General features: G+C 48.1%; 7 protein-coding genes across 12 annotated transcripts; 6 read left to right on the top strand and 1 right to left on the bottom strand.

Moving 5' to 3' along the window:
• The first annotated feature begins 1,796 nt into the window (after positions 1-1,796).
• LOC6592936 (SH3 domain-containing protein Dlish) lies at positions 1,797-3,191 on the top strand. Its single transcript, XM_002018347.2, has 3 exons — positions 1,797-1,873; positions 1,944-2,067; positions 2,130-3,191. Exons 1-3 carry the CDS (start codon positions 1,828-1,830, stop codon positions 3,073-3,075), a joined length of 1,116 nt encoding a protein of 371 aa, XP_002018383.1. The 5' UTR covers positions 1,797-1,827; the 3' UTR covers positions 3,076-3,191.
• LOC6592935 lies at positions 3,098-4,774 on the bottom strand. Its single transcript, XM_002018346.2, has 3 exons — positions 3,669-4,774; positions 3,466-3,602; positions 3,098-3,398 (listed from the first exon to the last, which is right to left on the bottom strand). Exons 1-3 carry the CDS (start codon positions 4,701-4,703, stop codon positions 3,338-3,340), a joined length of 1,233 nt encoding a protein of 410 aa, XP_002018382.1. The 5' UTR covers positions 4,704-4,774; the 3' UTR covers positions 3,098-3,337.
• Positions 4,775-4,944: 170 nt separating this feature from the next.
• Positions 4,945-6,626, top strand: LOC6592934 (ataxin-10). Its single transcript, XM_002018345.2, has 2 exons — positions 4,945-6,030; positions 6,091-6,626. The coding sequence occupies exons 1-2, from the start codon at positions 5,118-5,120 to the stop codon at positions 6,255-6,257; spliced, it is 1,080 nt and encodes a 359-aa protein (XP_002018381.2). The 5' UTR covers positions 4,945-5,117; the 3' UTR covers positions 6,258-6,626.
• Positions 6,627-6,659: 33 nt separating this feature from the next.
• Positions 6,660-11,491, top strand: LOC6592932. Of its 4 annotated transcripts, none has more exons than XM_026985053.1 (6): positions 6,660-7,404; positions 9,538-9,861; positions 9,925-10,602; positions 10,672-10,749; positions 10,797-11,052; positions 11,129-11,491. In XM_026985053.1, exons 2-6 carry the CDS (start codon positions 9,681-9,683, stop codon positions 11,280-11,282), a joined length of 1,347 nt encoding a protein of 448 aa, XP_026840854.1. In that variant the 5' UTR covers positions 6,660-7,404; positions 9,538-9,680; the 3' UTR covers positions 11,283-11,491. The 4 variants fall into 4 exon arrangements, with proteins under 4 accessions (XP_026840854.1, XP_026840857.1, XP_026840855.1 ...); XM_026985056.1 differs by having other exon boundaries at positions 10,818-11,052; XM_026985054.1 differs by lacking the exon at positions 6,660-7,404 and adding an exon at positions 9,162-9,262.
• A 1,208-nt stretch (positions 11,492-12,699) lies between these two features.
• On the top strand, positions 12,700-19,933 carry LOC6593257 (heterogeneous nuclear ribonucleoprotein U). Of its 3 annotated transcripts, none has more exons than XM_026987073.1 (10): positions 12,700-13,058; positions 13,310-14,032; positions 14,102-14,959; positions 15,020-15,510; positions 15,605-15,733; positions 17,201-17,372; positions 18,112-19,049; positions 19,109-19,274; positions 19,343-19,422; positions 19,500-19,933. In XM_026987073.1, exons 1-10 carry the CDS (start codon positions 12,914-12,916, stop codon positions 19,662-19,664), a joined length of 3,867 nt encoding a protein of 1,288 aa, XP_026842874.1. In that variant the 5' UTR covers positions 12,700-12,913; the 3' UTR covers positions 19,665-19,933. The 3 variants fall into 3 exon arrangements, with proteins under 3 accessions (XP_026842874.1, XP_026842875.1, XP_026842876.1); XM_026987074.1 differs by having other exon boundaries at positions 13,385-14,032; XM_026987075.1 differs by lacking the exons at positions 17,201-17,372; positions 19,109-19,274; positions 19,343-19,422; positions 19,500-19,933 and having other exon boundaries at positions 18,112-18,233.
• A 943-nt stretch (positions 19,934-20,876) lies between these two features.
• Positions 20,877-23,095, top strand: LOC6593256 (serine palmitoyltransferase 1). The gene is made up of 6 exons (XM_002018341.2): positions 20,877-20,948; positions 21,159-21,231; positions 21,301-21,800; positions 21,862-22,189; positions 22,244-22,609; positions 22,670-23,095. The coding sequence occupies exons 2-6, from the start codon at positions 21,184-21,186 to the stop codon at positions 22,832-22,834; spliced, it is 1,407 nt and encodes a 468-aa protein (XP_002018377.2). The 5' UTR covers positions 20,877-20,948; positions 21,159-21,183; the 3' UTR covers positions 22,835-23,095.
• A 352-nt stretch (positions 23,096-23,447) lies between these two features.
• LOC6593255 (1,4-alpha-glucan-branching enzyme) lies at positions 23,448-26,759 on the top strand. The gene is made up of 4 exons (XM_026985341.1): positions 23,448-23,604; positions 24,528-24,697; positions 24,763-25,703; positions 25,760-26,759. The coding sequence occupies exons 1-4, from the start codon at positions 23,510-23,512 to the stop codon at positions 26,624-26,626; spliced, it is 2,073 nt and encodes a 690-aa protein (XP_026841142.1). The 5' UTR covers positions 23,448-23,509; the 3' UTR covers positions 26,627-26,759.
• Positions 26,760-26,956: the final 197 nt, after the last annotated feature.

The raw sequence follows: 26,956 nt of genomic DNA on the forward strand, positions 1-26,956 counted from the left end.
ATTGCACCCCTTCTGTACTCATAACTTTGGACCCTGTCGGTGCTCTTCTTTTTCGGACAACAGATGTCGAAGCAACAATTACGTGCTTTGGCGTAGACAAAGCACGTCCCAGAGCATCCATCCTGATGGATCATCTCCAGCCCACATCTGCATCGCATGTTTTCGTGAATGACATCCAAAGGGTGGACTCTGCGCAGGCCCCATTCCATCGATTCGACGGACAGGCTCTCTCCATTACGACTTGGGATAGGGCATGGGAGTAAGTGGTGAGGCACCGGTACGGGTCTGAGGGTATCTTCTCCGCGATGATGCTGTGAAATCAACTGCGTAGTAGGCAAAAGTCAACAACAGTGTCGGCTATATGTATACATATACAGATGTACATATGTATGTATGTCGGATATGTGTAGCGATTTGGGGGGTGTGGCACCTGCTGCCTCAGTCGTTGAGGAGTGTCAAAGTGCTGGGGTGGGATAGTGGATAATTCGAGCGAATTTAACACGCAATTTCGTCAGACTGGGAATAACCCGTGGCATGGGGTGGCGGGTGGTGGGAGCTGTCCCAGAGTGTAGGTCAGTTTGCACACTTTCGCTCGCTCTCTCCCTCTCTGTTTAATCGAAAATTGCATGCGAAAGCGTTATCCTTGGCACCAAAATAGTCCATTGCCCGCACTTTTGACAGTTTAAATTTTCACTGCTGTCAAGGATAACAAGGATGCGAGTGACGTATGCGATTCGGTCGATGGGCATGGGTAGAAAAACTTTAAAAATTGAGATCAAAGAGTCGGAGACGTTAGAACTGGTGGATCACGAACACACACCCACGCACCCTCACACCTATATAAATATTTCACCTGAAGAAGACTCGTTCAGTGGCAATGCACCATTGCACCCAACTGTGTCAAGTCAAGGTGCACTTTGAATGCCACTTTTAATATATTAACACGGATGAGCGAGCAATTGATACAAAAACGATTTCAAGCTTGGCGGCAAATCATGGCCCCGCCAGTGATGGGCGCCGATATGTCAAACGATCGAGTCGAAAATTCCATGTTATTGGGCTCACAACGTATCGGTTTTATACCATCACATATTCTTCTTTGTATATATTGATGTAGGATTTACGGCATACTTCCATACGCAGGCTTTTTTCCACTGGACTGCATTCGATACTTTCACTGACCACTTTCAAACAATTCCACTTTGGCGCGCAAATCTGTCGATTTTATCGCACCAACATCCCTGCATTCTATGAAACTTAAATGTAGTTAACATGTAGCAAATGTCAGATGTAGAATGACGCACCTTTAATGCATTGGCCTTTTTTTTAAACCTTGTTTTAGCCAAAAAACAATAAAAGCAAGAACTAAAAACAAACCAGTCTAGTAGAAAATTAATTCATTAATCGAATAAAATTATATGGGCAGGGCTAAATGTTCTAGCTAGCTCATAATATTTGACGGAAAATCAAAATTAAGCAGTATGGTTTCCAATCCTTGACGGAGAACGATTAACCTATTATAAGCCAAGGGGGAATTTAAAATTTCCACCGAAAATAATGAAAATTTACTCATTTTAGCGCAGTTCAGGTGTAAGATGTCGTGGTTTTTGAATGGATCTACAGAAGAATTTACAATAGATAATATTTTCCGCCATATACCGCAAGTAGTTGAACTATTTAAATAGAGGGGGGTTACGTGGGCTAAGTTCGATTTCTTATCGTTATTGTTATTGTTGTTGAGGCACCAAAATTGAGGCAAAAACAATCAAACTCAAGTATTAAATAAGCCAATTAAGCACATAACAGCAGTACTCGTCCATCAAAGACATGGCCTTTCTCTGCCCCGTGCGCATGCGGCGCGATAAGAAGAAAGGTAAGCCAAACAAACAACGAAAATACAAAAATGAAAGACTTAAACCACAAACTTGTTTCTTGTTATACAGCCACAAGTGCGAGCATTGAGAGGGACCTGCCTGCAGTGGGAGGCCTCGGCATGGGACGTATAACTGGCTCCTCCAGCATTGAGACTCTGGTACGGGTGGGCATTGAAAAGGAACACGGTCTCAGGTATGGCTCAGATCCCAGAGATCTCTATGTTATCATTCTCATCCAAACCCCTTCCACTGCAGTCCAGACTCCAAAATGGTTGTGCTGCACGACTTTACGCCCTGCGTAGACGACGAACTGGAAGTGAAGCGGGGACAGTTGGTGAACATACTGTACAGGGAAAACGATTGGGTCTATGTGATCGGTCAGGATTCGCGGCAGGAGGGCTTCATACCATTCTCCTATTGCGCCCCATGCAACACCCAGCTGGCCGAATTGGCCGTGAAGAAAAAACTCCCGCGGGAACACTGCCCGGAGCAGCCGATCGATGAGAATATGCCGCTCCTGGGCGCAGAAAACAAACTGGATGCTCTCTGCGATGACCCGATTCCTGTAGCCAACGCCAATGGTTCATCCAACAACATTGAGAATAGTTTGCACGTCGAGCCAGAATGCACGCCGTTTATAAAGGAGCCATCCGGACGGTGCATTGTCCTGTACACCTTCATAGCCCGCGATGAGAACGATTTGTCGGTGGAGCGGGGGGAATTTGTGACCGTCTTGAACCGCGAGGATCCCGACTGGTTTTGGATCATGCGCAGCGATGGCCAAGAGGGATTCGTGCCTGCCGGCTTCATCTATCCCGCCGACAGTGTGCGTGTCCTGCAGCAGCAGAAAACTCCGCTCAACGAGAACAACATACAGCATCATTCCGCCCTGAATGCCATGGAATCCATTTTGCAGCAGGGCCAGCAGCCTCAGCCGCTGCAGCAGCAGCAGCAACCACAGCAGCTGGGTCTGGGCCCGGATGACCTACGCTATCATGGCACAGAGCTGGTCATGCTCTACGACTATAAGGCGCAGGCTCCCGACGATCTTTATCTATCCGTACGTCGGGGCGATTGGATATATGCCGATCTGAACAATCAGACGGTGGATGGTTGGCTCTGGGCCTATGCGCCCAAGACGCGAAAATACGGGTTCATTCCAAAGGCCTACGCCCGCCCGCCCGCCATGACAAGTCTTTGAGCAGTGAAACCAGTTTGTTGAGTAAATTGTGCCTTAGATATATTTTTTGATGTGAGCGTAAATATAAGATATTATATCTTGAATTATAAATTGCCCGTAGACAGCACCTAAAACTAGATATGAGCCTTGTAGCGCCTCGATATGCACTTGGTTTTGGATATGGATGTGTTCCACGAGCGGTGCGGGTGGGCAGGGTTATGCTCAGCATAATATTGAACCCACGCGCACGTTGAACTGGCCTCCCCCCATAGCTATTGCTGGCTTATTTCAAGCCCAGACTGTCGTTGGCCGAGGAGCAGTGCGAGCAGTTCAGGTTGACGTTTCTGCAAATGGAAATGTAGAGGAATTTTAGCTAATTTAAGTAGTTCCCAACTATTTGTTCAAACTCACTTTAATGCCTCCCTGAGCTGCTCCTTTTCGCTCATCTCCTCACGGAGTTTTTGCTGCAAACTGAGTATGAGATCGTTTTTATTCTGTATCTGCATCTTCAGGTGAGTGATGGTCTCCTCCTGCGCCTCGAATATTGCCTGTTGTAGAGGGCAGAATGCGATATGCGATATGCTGGATATGGAACAGTAGGACCATCGACTTACCCGACACTCCTCCATGGATTCCGAATACGAGGGCGGCTCGTCCAGGCAGAAGAACTCTCGCACCAGCTTGCACCTGCGCAACTCCTCTTTGGCCATTACGGAGTTGACAAATATTTGGAGCCCCTGCACTCGGTTGTCCAGGAAGACGGCATTGAAATTGTCCCCGAAGAGCTTCTTGCGTGGCAGCATCAACGATACCTTGGGGTAGGCCTGCTTTAGCTTGCCGTTTAGCCGGACAAAGTCCGTGTAGCGTCGCATTACCAGCCAGCAGTCATTCGATTCCGGGTTCTCTACGCGTAGTTTGTAGACCGTAAAACGGGCACGCTCCTCCATCACCTCGTAGCCAATTATTGGCACGCGCAGCACTGCATTGGGATCAACAGGTGCCGCCGAGCCCGACGACAGAGTCATTTGGCTCGCAAACATGGAGCCGTTGCGTCGTGGGTAGCCTCCGCCACTGGTCTGACTGTATCCCAGGCTACACTCGCTCATGCGTCGCGGTGGCCTCACAGGCTCCAGATCGCTCGCATGGCCCCCCACGCTGCTTCCATAGGAGGACTGGGTGAGGTCCCGATGCGAACGCGCACCGCCCATCATCGTAGTCCTGTTTGCAGACCGCTGCTGCGGCTCGTAGCTGTGCGAGCTGATTCTCTGCAGACACACTTCCGACTTTGCGTTGGTCGCCGTCAGAGGAACACCAGAGTTGCCAGCCAAGGCTACTGTACCCACATCACTCTCCGACTTGCTGCGCAACAGGCTGTTATTGGAAGAATACTTGACGCAGGTCCTTAGATCGGGGCAAGACTGGGTGGCGCGGCCCAGCAGCTTACGCTGATGGATTAGTTTTTGAACGTCTAAATTGCTCTTAGAAGTTGACGATTTTAGCGCTAATGAACGCTGCTTCGGTGACGTTGTTGCTGTGCTGGCCTTCTTAAAGAGAGTTCTCACCGAGCTGTTATTGTTGTTGTTGGTGGTGGTGTAGTTGTTGCTGCCACAGTTTCCCGATTCTCGTTTTCTGAGAGCACGCAGGGACATTGCTTTGGGTATTGTATATCTGGCCTCTGCAGCTTTTGTTGCTACATGACTTTTATTTATTGTTTATTTTTTTTTATTGCAAAAAATCGTTCCATTTGTGTTTGTAATGCTGAAACGGTGTGACCGCACAAGCTCTATCGATATATCGATATGACTCTGTCTATCGAAATGGAGCATTCCAACGAGGTGAGGTGGAAAATGTAAACAATTTCTAAAATAATGTAACAAGTAAAAATGTCCTTGCAGCACAGCGAAACCAACGATATAGTTCAACGGATTGTTGGCTTAAGCCTGCCCGAAAATGCGGAGGAGGTCACAGGACTGCTCAAGAGCCTGCGCCTTCTGCTCACCAAAAGCAGCACCGCTCAAGAGACTGTGGCAAAAAATTCAGCGTTTTCCTGCTTCATAGAAGCGATGGCTTTCAATCCCCAAATGCGCACTGAGCTAAGTACAATCCACACACTCACGCTGCAGGTGCTGGCCAATACTGTGGTGAACAACGGTCCTGCTCAGACACTCGTCTGGACACAGCATGGCACAAAGATAGTCGATCAGGTCTGCGCCGCTCCCTTGGGAAGCTCGAACAACGTGTTGCTCATGGTCATGTACAACATTTATCTTAACGGCTGCGGCCTGATCAGTAACGACCTGGCTCTCCAGACCTGCGTCCGCTTGTGGCAGGCCATCAACGATGCACATTGCACCTTAAACTTTGAGTATTTGCACTTCTTTCTGGAAAACTTCATTGTGTCGAATGGGCGGGTCGGTGTGGGCTGTTATCAGCGACTGAGCACCGAGGAGCGCATAGCCTTTCTGGATTATGTGACGCACTATCTGCGCGAGAACAGTCCGAACGGGAAACTGGCTCCAATCCTGCTGCAGCACTTTGCCAAGGAGTTTCGACTGAAGTCTGACTGCATTTTGCGGGAAACGATAAAGCTGCGCCACGAACTGCATCCCAGGGAAGTCCACACGCTCCTGCGCATCATTGCCAGTGTCAGCGGCTCCGAAGTATATGCCAACACGTATGTGGAAGATCAGTCACTGTTCATAAATGTTAGCAGCTTGTTGCGCTGCGTGGTAGCGGCAGGCAAGGAGGCAGACGGTGGCGGTTTTGACAAGCCAATGACCAAGCTGGAAGAGGTGGCCCTCACCTCCGGCGTGGATGCGGAGTACGAAAAGAAGGTTTCTTACGAGCTGAAAACGCTCCTGGTACGCTGCTCGGCCAATTTGTTGTACGAGAACAAGCAGAACAAGGGCTACTGCATTGACACACAGCTGCTGCCAACTCTGCTCGAGTGCACGGTGATGGATGCCCGTAATCCTTGTAAGACAATCGTCTATTCTTTCAGCCACCACATCTTAACGTTTCATTCTTTTCGTTTAGTAATGCGCGAATGGAGCATTCTGGCCATACGCAATGCCTGCATAAACTGCCCAGAGGCTCAGCAGATTGTCGCCGGCCTGACCATGCAGGGCTCGGCCCCCAATGACCTCCTCAGCGAACTCAATCTGGATATGGGCGCGTTGCGCATCACGGACAGAAGCCAATAACCGAATACCAGCACGCAAACACAGAGAGATACACACACAGAACATCGCGAAGCGAGCCACGACCACTTGCTGGCCAACAAGTGGTTAGCTGTCTTTCGCACGACGTCATCCGCCTGACAGCCGCTCCCCCTTGCGCTGAACGATGCGCTAATGGTATGCCAAAAGATCTAACAACATTCATAAACTCGTTGTCACCGTTTAATGGCATCGCAGGGCGCGAGCGGCGACCGGGGGAATCGCGAACGGACATTCGAGCAAGCATCCGCGAGCGTTTTTACAGCCAGAGCGGATATAAAAATAGCTGCCCATGTACCATGCTCTGTGCACCATTAAAAAAGAGATGCCTAAATTCATCAATTTCTAAATTTATGCACACATTGCTACACTGAGTTGAGTTGAGTTCGGTTTATGGGGCAATTAAGAAACGATGACGTCGTCGAGCGCTTCTTTTGGCGACTTCTGCAGGTGGCAGCATGGGATGGGTTGTGTGCGACGCCCCTATTCTCATTCTCATTCCCATTCCCATTCCTATGCGTAAATCTGTATATGTGGAACACGCGCTGCCAACGCCATGAGTTTATGTTTATGTTGCTCTGCAGGGCCAAGAAACAATGGAGCAACAGCAACCCCACACTCGCGCTGGCTGGCAACTACGGCTACGACTCGATACCAACCACTGGCACAGGCGCAGGCACTAGCACTAGCACTAGCACTGCCAGAGGCAGTGGCAGCAGCGGTAGTGTTCCCTCCTCCCAGCAGCCAGTCAGTCTGTGCTCTGCATTGGCCAGCAGCAGACGGGAGTCAACGACGGAATCGCCGCGATCGCTTGGTCCTCAACCACGTCAACCGTTCGCCGTTCGCGCTCTTTGATTGTTCCGAGTTTTTCGACAGAATTTGTTCGGTTTTTGTGTAGTATATTTATTTATTTCTGTTGTTATCGCATGCTTCGTCTCGGTTTTTAGTTGAGGAATTAGCTAAATTTTATTTTAGACATTAAGGCGTTTGCGCCTGGGCAGGAGAAGCGAAGAGCAGCGGGTGCGTTCCTCGTAAAATCAAATCAACACAATAGCGGCTGGATCCCATAAAAGTCATCCCCAAACAATTGACTTGGATCAGAGATCACTGTTGCAGCGTTGCAGCCTTAATGGTACGAGTAAACACTGCAGACATATGTACATACATACCTCTAGCGCGAATCGCTCTTATATAACGATAAATCAAGGGGAATGACAGCCGGGATCAGTTGTGACCGAGGTCCGGGAGGCAGTGTGGGAGGCCGGGCAGTGGCATTATTTATGCGAGGTATTAATTGGATATACTAAAAATTCAAATTCGGGCTTCTTTTTACCCGAGGTGAAGCAAAGAATTCGACGTCTTACGATAGACGGCGTGGCATGGCGTGGCGTGGCATGGCACATACCAAAAATACAATGGCCGACAACAAATAAGAACGGAATCACAAAACAAATAAATAGTCGGCCGAAAAATTCATTTCTCTGTCTCTTTGGATGTGTGTGCGCCACCGACAACCAGGAGCAAGTGTGTTTAAAAAAAAAATAAAATATATAGAATTTCCCCCTGTCAAATATGTCAATATGCGCGCCCAAAAATGACATGACAATGAGATGATTTGAATAAACGACGTTTCAACCATATTGTCAGCCAGGAATTCACATATATGTACATACATATATGTTTATATCTATGGACCATATATATATGTATATGCAGAAGACACAGCTTGATAACTGTACATATCGGCTAAAAATAACGGCATGTTCAAGACAAATTTGTTTCAAACAAAAGGCAACGCAGCGAAGCATCAAATGCGTAAACTAAAATACTGTGCCGTGCAAAAAAAAAACCGTGAACATTATCTTATATTATTATATATTCTTATCGGGAATATCGAGAATGCCATCATTATACGCTTATTGAAATCTAAAAGAATCTGAAATTATATAATGCAATACGAGTAATTACCCATGAATAAGAATCCGATTTGGATATATTACGGGAATCAGAAGGTCCGAAGATCATCTTTGTGCCAAGTTTCATTCAAACGCTTGAACTGCAACTGCTTCTCATCAAAAATTGACATCTTTGTCTATAGTCTACAAATATCTGGCCAACTTTCGAAAACCCTCTGGCTAAGACAGCCACAGAAAAACTAGCACAAGAGTTTGTAGCAGAATCGTTTCTTTTCCCCAAAATGACGTACTTCATCTGCCGCAGCCGAATCGTGACGCAAATGCAACAACTCCCTCCACTCCAACTCTCCGCAGCGCGGAGGCAAGTGCATCTGCAGCGCCTGGTGCACGAATCCAAGAATAGATCGCGGAAGTGGAGAAGTTGGAGAAGAGAAAGAGATCTTCTCGAGATGTAGATGTAGGAATGTACTCCTTATGAGTATGCTTACCTGTCGGCGCTGCGCCCATCAGCATTGATTATAATGAGATCCGATCCCCTTTGGGTTTTTCCGAGAATTGAAGATGACACTTTTGCTGGCTAGGCAGCCGCCCCATTTATTGTTTCAAACAAAGACGGAATAGAGTAAAAATAATATATTTAGATGTCAGACCAGAGCCAAGTATACGGCACTTGTGCACGCACTCCGCAGTCCCCCCGCGCCCACTCTTAACGAGCAATTCGCCCGCCGCCCGCCGCCCACTCATGTCGGCGCACCTAATTCTCGCAAAATATATTTGCAGGGAAGCGCAACAATTTTGAAAAAAGAATTCAAATAATCGTGCATATTTTGTCATATATTTTGTGAGTGCTTTGAACGTCTCCTTCTCTAATTTACCTAATTTCTGTCCGAGTCGAAGCCAAAACTGAAATAAAAACGGTTTTCGAATGGGAATTTCTGGTTGCGTTGTCGCAGCAACAACATGTAAAATAAATAAATAAATATTTATGAATAAATTCTCGAAAAGAGCGTAATTACGTTCACGTTCGTGCACACACCGGACGAACGGTGTGAATGCTCTGCGCCTCCATAAAGTGTACGCACAAATATATTTAGTAAAAATATAAAAATATTGTTTAAATTAGAGACATCTGTGATGGGATGGGTATGGTATGGGTATGGGTTTGGGTATGGGTATGGGGATGCTATGCCAAAGGAAACACCTGCTCAAAAGTGACGTCGCTGATGTCCCACACATGTTCCGCACATTTCGAGTGACTTCATTTGCCTAGAGGGAGGACGATTTGAGAGTTAGTTAAGTTACTAAAAAAAGCCATTCAACCAACAATGCCCACCCCTCTTACTCCCCAGGAACGTGCCCTGTTCCATGTGCGTGTGGATTATCCGTTGCCATCGTCCGGAGTGCGACAAACAGTCCCAGTTGTCGGGGCCATAACGACGGGAGCGTGAGCGTGACCGTGTGTGCCTGTGTCTTTGTCTGAATCAGCCACAAAATGAAGCGCGACGTGTCCACATCGACAATTGGTCGGGACGAGGCCCGCCGTCCGCTGATGGAGGCTTACATGTTTCAGCGCCGTCTTCTGCTGGGATGCAGTATGCTGATGGTCATCTCTCTGATAATCTGGATTGTGGCCATATCAACAGATCACTGGATCATTATATCCGGCGGAACAGGTGCGTTAAAGTACTGACAGCGATTCCATCATGCCATGCTTCAAAGCCATGTGCTCTATTCAGGCATCTTCATACCGGAGTCCAGACGCTTCTTCATGTCCTCGCACTCGGGACTGTGGCGGCATTGTCGGAACACAATCGTGCCTAATGCCTTGACCAATGCGCAGGTTGTCCGAAACTTCAGCTCTATGTCATACACCTCCCAGACGAACATCAACGATGCCAAGCGCAACCTCTCACACATGGACTTCGTTAAGCAATTTGCAGAGGAAAAACTGAACGAGACGGATAGCTTCACGGAGTCGGCCCGTCGTCGCATGTTCGCGCATTGGGCACGTGGTGAAGAGGAGGATTTTCAGACGTTTCGCAATGCCTTCCGCAAGCTGGTCATGTCCACAGAGGAGAACCAGCGGCAGTTTAATGCGACAGCCATCAAGCCCATACCCATCGATCCCTTGGACGTCAATGGCATCATAGCGCGGAAGACCTTTGGCTCCGCCCTGCAGCGTGTCAAGTACAACAACACGTGGTCCTACTATGTGATACCGGAGGTGGCCCAGGAAGCTATATTCAGCAACTGGACAAACTACCCGCTGGTCGTTCGTCTCCTGGCCACCTACATTCGCGACATCAACATACCCGCCTTTGTACTTAATGATGAGCGTGTGATCCTGATACTGGTGCCGCCGCTGCCGCCGAAAAGGGGCGGGCACACAGCCTTCTACAGTTACATACCCAACCGTGAGTGAAATCCATAGGGGGATGGGATGTCGATCAACTAATCACCAAACCAAATCGTTTTTCGTACAGAGCGCTGCAAATATATCGACATGTTCCCCAACTCCAACACACTGCGAAACGAGCCCGGCTTCGACGACGAGGTGATGGGTAGGTCTTCTCCTCAACTGTGGGTTTTGACAGTCCGTAATTGGCAGTGGGTTGGTATTTCCTTTCAGACTACATCCGAACGCAGGCATCGTTTGCCTGCATCACACTGTTCGTCATGAGCCTGGGCGCCGTCTTCTCCTTCTATACGTTCATGAATCCTCGATACATGTTCAAGCGGCTGGCCGGCGGCATTCACCTGGTGGCTGCGTCCACAGCTCTGGTTGTTATCCAGGTTCTTTTCTCATCCATTGACTACACAAAGGACCACCTGTTCTATGCATATCCGGATGGTGCGGAGTTAACGTGAGTATCCACGAGAACCGAGTGGCATGTGCGTTTTTGTGGGTTTTTTGTCGCTAATAAAGCTCCCTCATCGCAGGTATGGATATGGCGTCTACTTGGCCTGGTTCACATTTGTGGATAACATTTTCTGCGGTCTAATGTTCCTGTGGTATTCTGGCAAGAAGAAGGGTGCCAAGGCGCCCAATGACGAGGTGGCCATGGCGGACGAGCCAACAATAATGGGCAGATAATAAAAGTATGCCGAAGATGATGATGGGCATTGTTTGAAGATGATAACGATGATGAAGCCCTTCTTGCGACCAAAGACCAAAGCAGCCAGCGTATGTTTGGTTTGCTTTTTGACTTAAATTTGTTATTTGTTGTTTTCTTAATAGATGTATTTAAAATGTTCGCTTTATTACGTTAAGAATGAAATAAAGATATTATTGGATTTCAGTAACTCCCAGCCGCTATGATTTAAATTCAAATATAACACAGAACTGTAATAGCTATCATGGCTACTTACTGCAACTTACTGCAAAGTCATTAAAATAAAAAAGAAAGATTATAAAACTTGTGATGCCAAAAGTCCGAATTAAAAGATAAATAAAGAGCTGTTGCGACGGCTACCCCTTCTTTGTAAATGAACGCAAAGCGGCTACGGAAAGCTCCTTGTTTGGTATGCTACCGATCAGCAAGATCGGCCAAAAGAACAGCCAAAAAACTAGTAAACTAAATAATAAATATAATCAATCATCTATTCGATGATGTGTGTACTCTTTTTGGTGGGGGGGGGAGCGTCGCTTGTCCGTTCACTGGACTTTTAATTAATCTGACACTGCGACAGAAAAAGAGAAATGGAAAATGGAAACCCTAGTGAAACGGAAAAGCGATAAGTACAGTACTGATATAGAATTGCGGAAATTCCAGGCTCTAATTAATGCAGAAACTACTCAGACCCTTTTTTAAAGGTATTTCAACGATACTTTGCTAAAACCCTTTTTTAGGAAAGATATCTATCTAGATTTTAATATTCCACCCAATATCAGAATTGGGGGATATAGTTTCCAATCCTTGACGGAGAACGATTAACCCATTGCAAGCCAAGGGGGTATTTTAATATTCAATAGAAGATAATGAAAATTGAATAATTTTAGCACAGTTCAGGTGAAAGATATTGTTCAGATATCGCAGTTCAGAGGAAATATGACATGGATCTACAAAAAGAATTTACAATCTGTAATATATGGAGGGGGGTTAAGTGGGTTAAGTTCGACTTCTTATCGATATACGAGATGCTATATTGTTGTTGAGGCACCAAAATTAAGGCAAAAACAATCAAAGAAATCGCCGTAGCAGAGAAACAAATCAAGTATTTAAAACAAGCCAGTCAAGTAGAAAATAGATTCATTAATCGGATAAAACTATGAGTGCAGGGCTGAGAGATCTAGACAGCTAGTAATATTCGACGGAATATCAAAAACGAGGAATATGAATAATAGAACTTGAATTCCCCAGTATATTTACGGTATATTCTTAATATGAGGCGGTATATTTTGGTATATTTCTGAGGGTCGGACACACTGATCGCAGCCAACTTCATTTCAACGCGTTCGGATTTTTAGGCCATTTATTTATTCGCAATTAATGCGAATGTAAATCTGAATTGTAGAGTTAATTTAGTGTGCACGAGTGCAAGGAAAAAGACTACTTCAATCTGGAGAAATTTTAACCGCGTGCGCCCATTGAACGACAGCGCGTTTAATTTTCTTTCGCATTTTTTCCTTATTTTTTCGCATCATCAGCCCCCGTCGGTGTGTTGGTGTTGGTGCACGCGAGTGTGTGTGTGTTTCTGCCGCCAATCCAAAACGGAAGCGTAAAAATGGATGTGGCTAAGCTGGATAAAATGAAGGTGGTGGACTTGCGGAACGAGCTACAAACGCGCGGTCTGGACACCAAAGGAGTCAAAGCCGTGCTCATTGAGCGCCTCCGGGCACATGTCGAAGGTGGCGGAGCCGGCGACGGAGGTAAATTTGTGTGTATGCATTGTGTGTCTGGTCTGTGCCTGTGCCTCTGTGTCTGTGCGCAAGTGTGAGTGAGTGGCTTGCCGCGTTATATTCTTGCTTTTGTTAGTGTGAGTGCCTGTGGCTCAGCGTGAATTTGTGTTGTTGTAAGTTTTCCTTATATAATGCACGAATCTTACATTGCATTTTCATTTCCATTTCCATTTTGAATTGTCACTTTTGCATCGCTGCCACATTTCCGCTACCGCCACCAGATGGCGCACCAGTCACACCAAGCCGACGTCAGCGTCGCACGCGCTCAATGTCCCGCTCTCCCTCTCCCGTTGCAGCTGCACCCGTCGCCACAGAGCCAGAGCTCGAGACCCTGGAAGAGGAAGACCAGGCAGGAGAACCAGCCGCAGCCGCCGAGAAGCCGCAATCAGAGTCGGATGTCGAGGCGGAGGCCGATTCAGCAGAGCCGGAGGCAGAGGACACAGTCGAGTCCGAAGCTGCCAATGATGAGGAGAAGCCACAAGCCAGAGAACCTGAGGAAAACGACGAGGCAGAGACAGAGGAAGCCGATGAAGCCACTACCGTAATAGGCCAAGAAGCAGACGAGCCGATGGAGCAGGCCGAAGACAATGGCAACGATGCGCAGCAGCCGCTCCAAGTAGAGCAGGCTGTCTCAGAGGAGGCCGCAGAGGTCCCAGCTGAGAAGGCTGAGCCGGCGACAAACGGCGATAGCCAGAAAATGGACGTCGATGAGGAGGAGACGCCTGCTGCCCCCAAGGCGGAAGAAGAACAGGAAAAGTCTGAGGACCAGCCTCATGAGCGTCGCAAACGCTCGCACAGTCGGTCGCGCTCCCGCAGTGGCTCCCGCTCGCCCAAGCATCGTAACAGCGGCGGAGAGAAGCGCGAGCCCAAGCCAGCTGCCGAGGAGCGCACGGTGCCAGAGGATGAGCCCACGATCGAGGAGAATAAAGTGGGACTAAGCTGGCGTAAGTATTTTACATACTATGTGAGCAGTGAGAAGAATGCCGGGTACAGTCATTATATCTCTCTTTTAGTGGACTCCGATTTGCATCTTCGCATCGATCCGACCACATTTGCTTCGGCCAAGCCCCTGACATCTGAGATTTATTCCCTGATTTGGTCTGGAGCTCGCGCCAACTACGGAGTGCGCGATGGTAAGGTCTGCTTTGAGGTGCGCCTCGCTGAGGAATCGCAGCCGGAAAATTCGCATCATTTCCGGGATGAGCCGTATGTGCGCGGCTTTCGCGTTGGCTTCTCGAAGTCGACGACGTCGCTGCTCTTAGGCGAAGCCGAACATTCCTTTGGCTACTGCGAGACCGGACGCAAGGCCAATGAGGGTGAGTTCGTAGACTATGGCAAGCCCTACCAGCTGGACGACGTCATTGGATGCTATCTGGATCTGGAGAGCGAGCCGTGCACCATCAAGTATACCCTCAATGGAGAGGATCTGGGGGTGGCATTTGAGTTCGAAAAGGGCATCCTGGGCGAGGAGGAGGCCCTCTTTCCGCATATTGTGACCAAGGGCTACGAGTACACGGTCAACTTCTCGGATGGTGAGCAGCTGCTGGTGAACGCTGAGAGGCCAACGCGCAAGCGCCGCAAGCATCGCAAGGAAGAGGATAAGGACGACGACAAAGATGATAACGATGGCGAAAAGTGGAAGGTTCTGGACGAGGCCACCGCCGACGACGATGAGGTCGAGAAAAAGGATGATGATGCGAAGACATCTTCGGAAAAGGCCGATGAGGAGGATTCTGATAAACGAGAGAAATCCGAAGAGGAACAAAAACCGGCACCAAAGGTAGAGACAGAAGCAGAGGAAGAGGCAGAGGCAGAGATCACAACAGAAGATGTTGAAAAGAAGCCAGAAGCTACTGAAACTGTGGAAACAGGTTAGTGGATGCATTCTTCTTCTAATAAAACCAAATATTTTGAACACATTTTAATTACAGCTGAGCCATCGTCTACTGAAACCTCTGGGGAGACAGAAGCAGTTTCGAATGGCGATGCCAACGCTGAGAAGGCAAGTGAGGAGGCACCATCAGAGGAACAGAAATCCTCGACCGCCAATGATGAAGAGGACGACGATGGACCCTCGCCCAACAAGCGCATCAAGACCGACGAAGACTCCGAAAAGACGGAGACTGCGAAGGAAAAGGAAGAGGATAAGTCACAGTCGCGTGATGATGAGTACGAGGAAGTGGTTCCCGAACCCAGAGATACAGTCGCTCTGCTGTCGGACTACGTGCTGATTGGCCTGGTGGCTGTGGAGCAACTGATTGCCGGACCACAACGCGCCGGTTCGCGCAAGGAGTGCGAGGTCATTCTTCTGGTGGGTCTGCCCGGTGCCGGCAAAACCCACTGGACCCACAAGCAGGTGGCAGATAACGCTGACAAGCGGTACGAGGTCATTGGACCCGATTCCATCATAGCCAAGATGACGGTAAGTCTCACAGGGCACCCCACAACCCTCAAACACCCAAATAAGATTCCATTCAAAAGGTGTCAAATTCTCATCCATTCCGTTGTCTGCTTAGATCGATGGCGCCTCTCGCAAGACGGTGCACAAGGGCCGTTGGGATAAGGTGCTGGAGATATGCTTGAATAGCTTGGGAGCCCTAGAAGATATCGCCATGAAGCGGCGTCGCAATTTCATCCTCGATCAGGTAAAACATACAGACACCCTACAGACACAACCCCCAAACACACACACACACACACCACACACACACATACATACACAAACATAAACACAAAGATTACACGGAGAACAACGAACGATACAACAAGAAAAACAATAACAAAAAACGAAACAAGCGAGAATTATACGTTGATGATGAATTGGCACCCGCCCAGCCATGCAAGTGGCGCCTAGGGGCGTTGCGAATGTGGGGTCTGGTTCCTCCGGGAATGAGGCCCCACCTCTCCACCGACATCTCTCTTCACAAACGAAGACGCGCGACTCTGTTACCATTACTTTTTCGTTTGTTCTGTACATTTGAATACGCATTTGATTGCTCATTGCTCGCACGAAAGGTAATCCAAAGTGCCCTCCCGCCCCCCGCTGCGGAGTGGGAGGGCGCCGCCAACTGCCTAGCCGGCAGGCAGGTACGTCCTAGACGTGTAAGTCAATCCGATAATTAGTGTCTCTAAGTATGTACGATGCCAGTAAGTATGTGCCAGAGTGTGTACCAATCAGATCTGTATTATTAAGTCTTACTTAGGTGCAACAGTTGACGGGGCAGTGTTTGAGGAGAGGGAAGTGTAAGAGAAGGGAGAAGGAGGAATGTTGAGATGGCAGGAGAAGGAAGAGTGAATGAGGAGGAGAAGAAGGAAGGAAGATGGAGCGTGCGGCATGGAAGCCACTGTAAGTAAATAAAAAACATACACAAAAACCAAATCTAAATCCGATCAGCGACTCGACTCGGTCGCATTTGTTCGTCTACAATCTAATCACATATGTATATGTATACTATACGTATTAGTACCTACTACTATCTCTCTACTCTCTACTCTCTCTCTCTAAATGCCAACTATCTCATATATATATATGTATGTGTATCTACAGAGAGAGCTATGCGATGCTGCTTCAGCCGATAACAACCAACAGAGCACCAACAACCACACCACTTGTACCTTTACTTAAAATATTATCCCCCTACCCTCACCCCCCATATATATATATATGCAATCATTAGTCAACTGTTGTTAGTTGTTGTTAATAGGGCCCCCGAGGCCCCGTCCTAGGTATTATATGAGTACAACCCCCGCACCCTAATCCGCCCGGTACTCCTCCCTACTCCCTGGCGGAGTGGAGTGCAGTGCAGTGGAGTTTGTGTGTGTGGGTGTGAGTGAGTGACCTTGTGACAGGTATGTGTTAGCTTGTAAGCGCCATAACTGAAACCGGAGTTGGTGTCTCCCGACGATAAACGGCGACTACGTCTGCGTTTCCCGGGGTTTGCATCGTCCTGCAACAACCGAATCATCAACGTGTTTCGTTTCTCACCGACTATCCAACAAAACTACAACAACTACAACCAACCATCCCCAAAACCAACAACTCCAACAACAACTGGCAGACTACAATCTATTCAAAACCCCAACCAACCAAACGATCAACTATATACTTGTAGACGAATGCCTATGCCTCGGCCCAGCGACGTAAAATGAAGGGTTTCAACGACTTCAAACGCATTGCGGTCGTTTGCATACCCGGCGAAGATGAGTTGAAACGTCGGATCGCCGAAAAAGAGGAAAAGGGAAATGCTTTTACAGTTAAAGAATCAACAATTAATAACTTACGAGGTAAATATTGTCCACCACACATGGCAACGAATTGAAACAATTGACAAATATCCAGATAATGTACGACTGTGTATCTATATATACATATACATACATACATACTACCCTACTTTAAGGAGGCATTTATGTACAAAAAAAAGAAATGAAAAGACTATGCAATACAATTTGTTATGTAAAGTATTTAGTTTGTAAGCAGCTGCATTTTATGTATATCTGTACGTAATTGTAACTGTAAGACTCTACAGATATCTCGCATTCGCTTATAATTTCGATTTTATTATGATTTACTTTATTCATAAATCTATCTATCTATAATGTCTTATGCAATCCCAACAAACCCCGTTTCCCCAAAACAACTGGGAAGCAACGTGTGCGAGCGCCTTTTCCTCAAAAAACTTTGTTTGTCTAAAGAAAAAAAGATTTAATTTTCCCCTCCCTCAAGGAGAAAGGGATCTCTCATTCAATTACAGTGAAATAGGCCTAGTAAACAACAGGTTGAACTCCAGCACAGCCTGTGCTGCTGCGGTTGCTTCTTTGAGTTCTAGAATCTCCCTCTCTCTCAAGTAAATCAACAAGTTTTCGCCTTCACACGGCTCCCACAGTTGTCCCACATCCTCTATTCCAGTCCCGTCCTGGCCTCTTACCTTATATAATGTGTAATGTGTATATTGATAACACGTAAATCTCACACAGCATAAACTGCAGTCATAATTGTAATGCCAAATCACTCTTTTTGCAGCCAACTTCACTCTGCCCTCGCTGGAGTTTGGCTGGTTCGATGACATAATCTACACGGAGCTGAGCGGCGACGAGGCCAAGAGCGAGGTGAAGAAGTACAACGAGAAGGGCAAGAAGGCTATCGATGCGGACAGGTCCAGGGACAAGCGATCTCGGGGCGGCCGCGACAATTACCGACGTGACGAGCGCAACCGCAATCGCTACAACGATGATCGTCGCCGGGAATATGGCGGACAGCGACACGAAAGCCGATGGAATGACTCGAGGCGCGGTGGCGGTGGAGGCGGCGGCGGTGGCGGTGGCGGTGGCGGCGGAGGTTACTCCAGCAACAGTGGCGGTGGCGGCGGGGGCAGCCGTGGCTATGACAATCGCCGGACCAGCTATGGAGGTGGCGGCGGAGGCGGGGGCGGTGGTGGCCAACAGAACTGGATGCAGAACAATCGCAGGAGCGGCTACGATGACCGTGGCTATGGAGGTGGTGGCGGTGGCGGCGGTGGTGCCGGAGGCGGCAGTCGTGGCTATGACAACCGTAATCGTGGGTACACTGGTGGCAGCGGAGGTGGGGGCGGAGGAGGCGGCGGCCAGCAAAACTGGATGCAGAACAACCGCCGAAGCGGGTACGATGATCGCGGATACGGTAGCTCTCGAGACTATCGCGATCGAGATCGCGGCAATGATCGCAGCCGAATAGGTAGTACGGATCGGAATCGGGGAAGCAGCCAGAGTAGCTACCGCTCCGGAGGAGGCACTCATCAACAACGGGATTTTCGGCCTGGCCACCGCGACACCAAAGAAGATAGTCGCGGTGGCTATGAGCGGTCAGCTGCCCAATCTGTGCCTAAGTATGGCAATAATTCGGCCGGAAGTGGCGTAGGAGGAGGTGGCGGTGTTTACGATCAGTACAAGCAGCAAACGAGTGGAACAGCCGGCGGCGGCAAGGTGAGTGGTGTGATAAGTCGCCACCGACTTTCTGCTAATTCACGATTTATTCTTTGCAGTCCTCTCTAAGCGGCAAGTGGAGCACCTATACCCAGCAGCAACAGCAGCTGCATCAGACAGGAGTCTGGCAGCAGCAACAGCAGCAGCCGTCACAACAGTACCCACAGCAGCAGCAGCAACAGACCGCCGGCCAGCAACCATATTGGGGATATAATCAAATGCAGGGTGCGTACGGAGAATAGTTATCAATCCGCATAGATGAAGCAACTAAAATGTTGTCGTTTTTATTTTAGCTGGTTATGGAAACCAGCAGCAGCAAGCCTGGCAGGGTGCCGATCCACAGCAACAACAACAGTGGATGTCCTGGTGGCAGGTAAGCAAAGACATTCATTCGTTTCGGCCCTCGAAAGAAGACTAAATGAAATGCACTTGAATTCTCTTCCCCTCCAGCAACAGGCACAGGGCTCTGGTGGAGCAGCGGTCGGTAATGCCAGTGGAGGCGCGAGCGGCAGTGTAGGAGGCGTCGCTGGCAATAATGATGGCGGTGCCACCAATCATTATTGGTCTCAATATTCATACTCCACACAGTCCAATTCTGGCGCCGACAAGAAGTAGCAGAAAGCGGCATACTGCACTCCCGCACCTCTGTCCGTCTGTCAACAGGCAAATCTTCATTTGGACAGAAGCAAACAAAAAATGAACTAAACTAAACTTTATATGATAGTTTTTAAACATTAACAAACCGATTAAAACAAAAATAAACCTTAGTTTGGCCAGTTTTAAGCGTCTGGCCGTTTGGGCTAGTCCAAACCACCACAAAAGGCAACCATACCCGATCTTGCGACACACAAAACATAATACTAAACTGTGTACTATGAAACAGACTCCAGATACTATTTTATTTCATATTGGTTAAATGTAGTCTACGACATCCACATCCACCTCTATATTCGGTTTCTATTTTCCAACGGGCATTTGTCTTTTGCTCCCTTAGAGCAATACACAGAAACATGATTTTAAATTTTTGGCAGTACACAATCTCTAGACAGTACAATTTGTTCTAACGTTTTATTACGATTATTGTTTTAAATTGATGAAACAACATAAACAGTTGGAAGACAACTATAAGCAAGGAAAGTTTAACAAATAAATCTATGCATTGAAAGCGACTTAACCAAAAATGTTTAATTATTATTGCCGGAATGGTAATTGCTGACGGACCAAGAACTTAGCTCGCTCAAAGGTCCCGTAGTTACATGAGGGCGGCGATTTGGGACATTTGATAAGACGTTTTATCAGTATATTTGGGGAATATTTTGCGTGATTAAACAAAAAATGTCGATAGGAAATTTTTGTTGGCTTTGTAGAAAGAAACAAATGTTTGTTTATCTCTATTCAAATTCAATATATTTTCAACTGCCATCGTAGAGGGTATTTTGCTTCTTTAAACGATTTGAAATTGATTTCTTTTTCCAAGAAAAACGAAAATCCATTATTAAATGTGAATTAGGCAGGGAATTCGAATTATTTACTGCTGTGGTCGCACTCGACCAGGCACAGTGACCGATAGAAATATAAGCTGTACTTTTTCTTTCTAGACGAACTGATAGCAGCGCTCGGAAATGAAGATAATTATATTTTGAAGGTACAGTTTGGTAAGACTTGGTGTTGGTTAACATTTAATTTTAGCAAAAATGGTGCCATTACCAACACTACAATGATTGTTTGTTACGACCATTCACACATAATTTGATTTGAATCAAACCAAAATCAAACTAAAATCTATGACTGGAATACCACAGATATTTTTGTTCAGCTGATTGCGCCGTGCGGCACACTTCTGTGCACGCTTTTATCTAAAATATCAGCCACTAGCGACACGATCATTAGATTAGCAAGGTAATGATAGTATATTAACCGTACATAATTCAGCTTGTAAGTATATTCGTGCGCATACAAATTTGCTATAGAACTTCGTATCGGTGTCTAAATAATGTACATTCATACATAAAATATGTGCAGATGTACTCGAATTGCGATAAGAAAGCGTCGTTTGGATGACACATACCACAGTCAGAAATTAAGGCGGTTTCAATTGATTTTCCACAGAAAGAACTGAGGTGAACCTGACAAAATGGCGGTGATTCAATTATTCAACGAAATTGGGACCATCTTTCGGAATGTGAGTATGCCAACGCCTATAATTTGTATACCTTCGTCGTCATGCGATAACCATTGCCTCTTGGGACAGACACCCACGTTTGCACTTGTTCTAGAAATATTTCTGCTCATTACCGTCATCTGGCTGCTGCTCCATAAACGGGGCGGTGGACGGCGCCGTCGCTTTACCAAAGAGGAGGAGGACTTCATAATTGAGAACTATGAGCCAGAACCCTTGGTGGGTGAAACTGATCCAGATCATCCCTTGCTGCGCACCCGTTTGGTGGCGTCCAAGGTGGGCAAGCGCATAAACGTCGATGGACACGATTGCCTCAACCTGGGCTCGCACAACTACTTGGGTTTCCTTGAAGACCAGGACATTCTGGAGGAGGCGTGCAAGTCTCTGCGCAAATATGGTGTCGGATCGTGTGGTCCTCGCGGTTTCTATGGAACTATGGATGTGCACTTGGAGCTGGAGGAGCGTATTGCCAAGTTCATGGACCTCGAGGAAGCTATTGTGTATTCCTATGGCTTTTCGACGGTGGCCAGCGCCATTCCCGCATACGCCAAGCGTGGCGACATTATATTTGTGTAAGTAATTTTTGAAAATTGGCTATATGTTGGGTTTTCAACAGCTCCTCTACCCTTCCAGAGATGAAGGTGTCAACTTTGCCATTCAAAAGGGATTGGATGCGTCTCGCAGCACGATCGCATTCTTTAAACACAATGATGTCAAGGATCTTGAGAGGCTGCTCGTCGAGCAGGAGAAGCGTGATCAGAAGAACCCCAAGAAGGCTCTCAAGACGCGTCGATTTCTTGTTGCAGAGGGCATCTACATGAATACGGGCAAGATTTGTCCGCTTCCCGAGCTCGTGGCTCTGCGCAAGCAATACAAATTGCGTATTTTCATCGATGAGAGCGTTTCGTTTGGCACACTTGGCAAAGGAGGACGAGGTGTCACCGAGCACTTCAATATCGATGTAAGTGAAGGACTTTTCTTTGAGAAACCAAACTTATCTCGTCTTTTCCATTAGCGGGACGAAATCGATCTGATATCCGCTGGTATGGAGGGATCCATGGCCACCATTGGCGGCTTCTGCGTGGGCTCACATTTCATAGCCGAGCATCAGCGTCTCTCCGGCCTGGGCTACATATTTTCCGCTTCACTGCCGCCCATGCTGACCCAAGCTGCCATTTCTGCCCTCGATCGTTTCGAGCGGGAGCCGAAAATCTTTGAGCAATTGCAGGCCAAAGCCCAGTTGTTGCATCAGATCTTTTCGCGTTTCTCCAAGCTGCACCTGTACGGCGATGAGTTGTCCCCCGTCAAGCACTTGTATTTGGCCATTCCCGGAGAAAACTTCGATGCGGAACGGAAGCGCCTCATAGATGTTGCCGACAAGGTATTGTTGCTCCTCGTGCTGTATATTCAAAATGTAGTCTAACATTATCCCCATCCGCAGTGTATTGCTCGAGGCGTGGCGGTCGTGGAGGCAGCCTACCTGCAGAATAGGGAACGCAAGCCAGTGCGTCCTAGTATACGAGTTGCCGTGAACCGTCTGCTGGAAGAGGCGGAGATTTCCGCCGCTTTTGAGATCATCGAGAATGTTAGCAGCGCAGTCCTTTAGAGCATACATGGAGGATTTCTTGAGTGTGTTTAGTATTAATGTTAATTGTATCTGGATTGTAGTCCTAATCTTACGCACTTTCGAGTACAATTGAAAACTTTATGATCAGTATGGAATATTGTAGTTCGACTATGATGAACACCCTCCACTTGCTTAATTTTCCAGCTTCGACCAGCATTGCACTACATTTTAATGGCTTTTCTTGTTGGTGGTGCATGGAAAAGACCTTGTTTTCTTTATTAAAGTAGACTTTCAAACATACTACTCGTATACTTGTTTGTAAGAAAATGCCAGGCACTTGACGACAACAGCATTATCTCATCCAATTTGCATATAACGACGCTGCGATGCCAGTTCAACTATGTCAACCGTAAAGGCAATCATCAATCACGGGAAATTAGTCTATATATACTAAACATACTCTGTTATCAGGCGGAAAAACATGCAATGTGCAGCATTGCTTTGTTGTTTATATGCGCGAATCAAAAGAAAAAGAAAACTTGGGATAACAGCTGTTTTGGACGCTACAAAAGCTCGTCGAGCGAGAAAGAAGCAAAGCTTTTGTGTGGGCTTGCAGGCTGATAAAAAAGCACAGTACAGTTCGTCGCCGTCGGTCGTGGAAACTCTTTCTCTGTGCTCTGTTCTCCGTTTTCATCTTCTGATTTTTTCGCCGACATGGGCGACGCCATGAAAGTTAAGGTTAAGGACATCGAGACACTATTCTCAACGGATGGCTACTTGAGGCCTTTCGAGCGTGAGATCCGACGACGGTAAGTAAGTCCGCCCGCTGCCGGCTGTAGGCTGACGGTCATGTAATCCAAGGTTGGCGCCGGCTTTATGTGCGCTGCTGATAAGCCCCATCCTCCGGTCTGTTGTCCAGTGCCGGTCGCAGATCAGATGCATAATCATATCAGTTGCATTGGCCTGCAGGCTTGAGCGCCATGCAGTTGGAAAAACTGTGTTCGCAATGTCATTAGAAGGTCACCGGTGATTGTTGCCTCCGTGCGTGTTTTTTTTTTTTGTATATAATATACTATACATTTTATATTTATCTTAATTAACGGACAGGAGTACAGGGAGTACCCCCGCGGTCTGCGGTACTGCCGCAAAGTATTGCTTCGCAGTGGCGTTCTTCTCTCTAGCGTTCGCATCACGCTAGAGGCGAACTCCGCAGCCGCTTCCCCACACCTTCGGGTCTGCCAGCATCAGCGGTACCAGAGTCTCGGTACTGACCCTAGACCCTGCTGCTGCCTCCAGTGTCTGACCCTCATGGTCAAACCTGTGGCAGTCGAAGAGGACGTGACCAGCGTCCTCCTCAATGCCTATGCCACACTCGGGGCACCATCCTTTATGGGGTCGGAAACGATTCATTCACACATCCACTTTTACCACAAATCTAATATACCCCAATACACATTTTGAGTATCGGGTATAAAAATCTTGTTCCGTTCGGGAGTTATTAATTTTGCCCAACAAAAGTGGTCGTTCGGACCATAGTGTATCTGTTGGATTCGCAGCGTGTTACCGGCGTGTTTGCAGCATGAATGAGATGATTTTGGCCTTGGCCGCTGACGCTCACGCCTTTGCGGGCTTGTGGCCGAAATTGTGTCAAAGTCAGGGCTGCGCGCTATGCGATCTTTATTTTATCATCGCAGATGCAGATCTCAACTGTTTGGCGTTTGATTCTTTGCAGACATGGCGTACTCCAGGAGTGGCTGGACAAGATCAACCAAGGCGATGGCGGAATGGACCAGTTCACGCAGGGATACAAATACTACGGCCTGCACTTTCAGCCGGACAACTCGGTGATTGCCCGGGAGTGGGCACCGGGGGCCAAGAATGTCTATCTGGCAGGCGACTTCAGTAAGTGGGACGCTTTTCGCAGCTGTCACCAACAGAACTAATGATTTCCCATCCCCACCTCACAGATAACTGGCACTGGGAGTCGCATCCCTTCAAGAAACTTGAGTTTGGCAAGTGGGAACTGCATCTGCCCCCCAATGCGGATGGCAGTCCACAGATCAAGCACCTGAGCGAGATTAAGATCATCATTCGGAACCATTCTGATCACTTGCTGGATCGCCTGTCGCCCTGGGCCAAGTATGTGGTGCAGCCACCAAAGGAGGCCAACCAAGGGGTTAACTACAAGCAGTACGTGTGGCAGCCACCAGAATCGGAGCGCTACCAGCGCCAGCATTCCCGTCCAGCCAGGCCCAAGTCCTTAAGGATTTACGAGTGCCATGTGGGCATTGCCTCGCAGGAGCCGCGCGTGGGCACCTACGACGAGTTCGCCGATCGCATTGTGCCCCGCATCAAGCGGCAGGGGTACAACTGCATCCAGGTGATGGCCATCATGGAGCACGCCTACTATGCCAGCTTTGGCTACCAGGTGACCAGCTTCTATGCCGCCTCCAGCCGCTGCGGCAACCCAGAACAGTTGAAGCGAATGATTGATGTTGCCCATTCCCACGGGCTGTACGTCCTGTTGGATGTCGTCCACTCGCATGCCTCGAAGAATGTACAGGATGGCTTGAACCAGTTTGACGGCACCAATAGCTGCTTCTTCCACGACGGAGCCCGCGGCGAGCACTCTCTGTGGGACAGTCGTCTGTTCAACTATGTGGAGTACGAGGTGCTGCGCTTCTTGCTGTCCAACCTGCGCTGGTGGCACGACGAGTACAACTTTGATGGCTACCGCTTCGATGGCGTCACCTCAATGCTGTACCATTCGCGAGGCATTGGCGAGGGCTTCAGCGGCGACTACAATGAGTACTTTGGCCTGAATGTCGACACGGATGCTCTCAACTATCTGGGGCTGGCCAATCATATGCTGCACACGCTGGACCCCGAAGTCATCACCATTGCGGAGGTAAGTCAGTCCCTAGCGAACCCTGGCGACATCTTTCACATGAATATCCTCTGTAGGATGTCTCGGGAATGCCGACGCTGTGCCGTCCCGTCTCGGAGGGCGGCATTGGCTTCGATTATCGCCTGGGCATGGCTATACCGGACAAGTGGATTGAGCTGCTCAAGGAGCAGAGCGACGACCAATGGAGCATGGGGGACGTAGTCCACACCCTAACCAATCGCCGCTGGATGGAAAATACGGTGGCGTACGCAGAGTCGCACGATCAGGCCCTGGTCGGGGACAAGACCATTGCCTTCTGGCTGATGGACAAGGAGATGTACACGCACATGTCGACGCAGTCGGACTCCAGCTTGATTATCGATCGTGGCCTGGCACTGCACAAGATGATACGCCTGATCACACATGCCCTCGGCGGAGAGGCCTATCTGAACTTCATGGGCAATGAGTTTGGACATCCCGAGTGGCTGGACTTCCCCCGCGTGGGCAACAACGACTCGTACCACTATGCCCGTCGGCAGTGGAACCTGGTGGACGACAACATGCTGAAGTACAAATACCTCAATGAGTTCGATCGGGCCATGAACGAGGCTGAGCAGCGCTACGGTTGGCTGCATTCCGGACCCGCCTACGTCAGCTGGAAGCACGAGGGCGACAAGATCATCGCCTTTGAGCGTGCCGGACTGGTCTTCGTCTTTAACTTCCATATACACCAGAGCTTTACTGGCTACCGCGTGGGCACCAACTGGGCGGGCACCTATCAGGCGGTGCTCTCCTCAGACGATCCTAGGTTTGGCGGCCACAACCGCATCGATGGCAATGTTAAGCATCGCTCCGACCCGGAGGGATACGCTGGTCGTTCCAACTTCATTGAGGTCTACAGCCCATCACGTACGGCCGTAGTCTATGCCCGCGTCAGCGATTAAGCTCGATAGGCATCAAACTCAGATCACTAAAATTATTAATGCCTAAACGAATTTCAATGCTAGTAATTAGACTTTGGTTATGTTCCGAATCGAATCGGGAAAGCTACTACTGAAATACATATATACACCCTGAGGTATAGTTTTCTAAAAAAAAAACAAAAAAGGTTTCCGTTTTTCAAAAAGCACGATCATATGAGGGGTGTCGTAGGTCATTATATACGACTTTTCAATCAAACCAGACTGATCTTTACATAGATTAGTAGTGTAATTACGAGGCAAAAATGTGATTTATAAAGCCATTAAATCGTTAGGGTGAAAGGTAGACTCTTT

This window comes from Drosophila persimilis, unplaced genomic scaffold, assembly GCF_003286085.1.
Source record: "Drosophila persimilis strain 14011-0111.01,24,50 unplaced genomic scaffold, DperRS2 tig00000002-arrow-pilon, whole genome shotgun sequence".
NCBI lineage: Eukaryota > Metazoa > Arthropoda > Insecta > Diptera > Drosophilidae > Drosophila > Drosophila persimilis.

Coding starts and splice junctions, on each gene's coding strand:
- LOC6592936 (XM_002018347.2), top strand. CDS start 1,828: ATGGCCTTTCTCTGCCCCGTGCGCATGCGGCGCGATAAGAAGAAAG. Junction 1,874..1,943: donor GCGGCGCGATAAGAAGAAAG/GTAAGCCAAACA, acceptor CTTGTTATACAG/CCACAAGTGCGAGCATTGAG. Junction 2,068..2,129: donor GAAAAGGAACACGGTCTCAG/GTATGGCTCAGA, acceptor CTTCCACTGCAG/TCCAGACTCCAAAATGGTTG.
- LOC6592935 (XM_002018346.2), bottom strand. CDS start 4,703: ATGTCCCTGCGTGCTCTCAGAAAACGAGAATCGGGAAACTGTGGCAGC. Junction 3,603..3,668: donor AATCCATGGAGGAGTGTCGG/GTAAGTCGATGG, acceptor CCTCTACAACAG/GCAATATTCGAGGCGCAGGA. Junction 3,399..3,465: donor CAGCTCAGGGAGGCATTAAA/GTGAGTTTGAAC, acceptor TTCCATTTGCAG/AAACGTCAACCTGAACTGCT.
- LOC6592934 (XM_002018345.2), top strand. CDS start 5,118: ATGGCTTTCAATCCCCAAATGCGCACTGAGCTAAGTACAATCCACACA. Junction 6,031..6,090: donor GATGGATGCCCGTAATCCTT/GTAAGACAATCG, acceptor CTTTTCGTTTAG/TAATGCGCGAATGGAGCATT.
- LOC6592932 (XM_026985053.1), top strand. CDS start 9,681: ATGAAGCGCGACGTGTCCACATCGACAATTGGTCGGGACGAGGCCCGC. Junction 9,862..9,924: donor CATTATATCCGGCGGAACAG/GTGCGTTAAAGT, acceptor TGCTCTATTCAG/GCATCTTCATACCGGAGTCC. Junction 11,053..11,128: donor CCGGATGGTGCGGAGTTAAC/GTGAGTATCCAC, acceptor CCCTCATCGCAG/GTATGGATATGGCGTCTACT.
- LOC6593257 (XM_026987073.1), top strand. CDS start 12,914: ATGGATGTGGCTAAGCTGGATAAAATGAAGGTGGTGGACTTGCGGAAC. Junction 14,033..14,101: donor TAAAGTGGGACTAAGCTGGC/GTAAGTATTTTA, acceptor TCTCTCTTTTAG/TGGACTCCGATTTGCATCTT. Junction 17,373..18,111: donor AACAATTAATAACTTACGAG/GTAAATATTGTC, acceptor CTCTTTTTGCAG/CCAACTTCACTCTGCCCTCG.
- LOC6593256 (XM_002018341.2), top strand. CDS start 21,184: ATGGCGGTGATTCAATTATTCAACGAAATTGGGACCATCTTTCGGAAT. Junction 21,232..21,300: donor TTGGGACCATCTTTCGGAAT/GTGAGTATGCCA, acceptor CTCTTGGGACAG/ACACCCACGTTTGCACTTGT. Junction 22,190..22,243: donor CCGAGCACTTCAATATCGAT/GTAAGTGAAGGA, acceptor CTTTTCCATTAG/CGGGACGAAATCGATCTGAT.
- LOC6593255 (XM_026985341.1), top strand. CDS start 23,510: ATGGGCGACGCCATGAAAGTTAAGGTTAAGGACATCGAGACACTATTC. Junction 23,605..24,527: donor GAGCGTGAGATCCGACGACG/GTAAGTAAGTCC, acceptor GATTCTTTGCAG/ACATGGCGTACTCCAGGAGT. Junction 24,698..24,762: donor CTATCTGGCAGGCGACTTCA/GTAAGTGGGACG, acceptor CCCACCTCACAG/ATAACTGGCACTGGGAGTCG.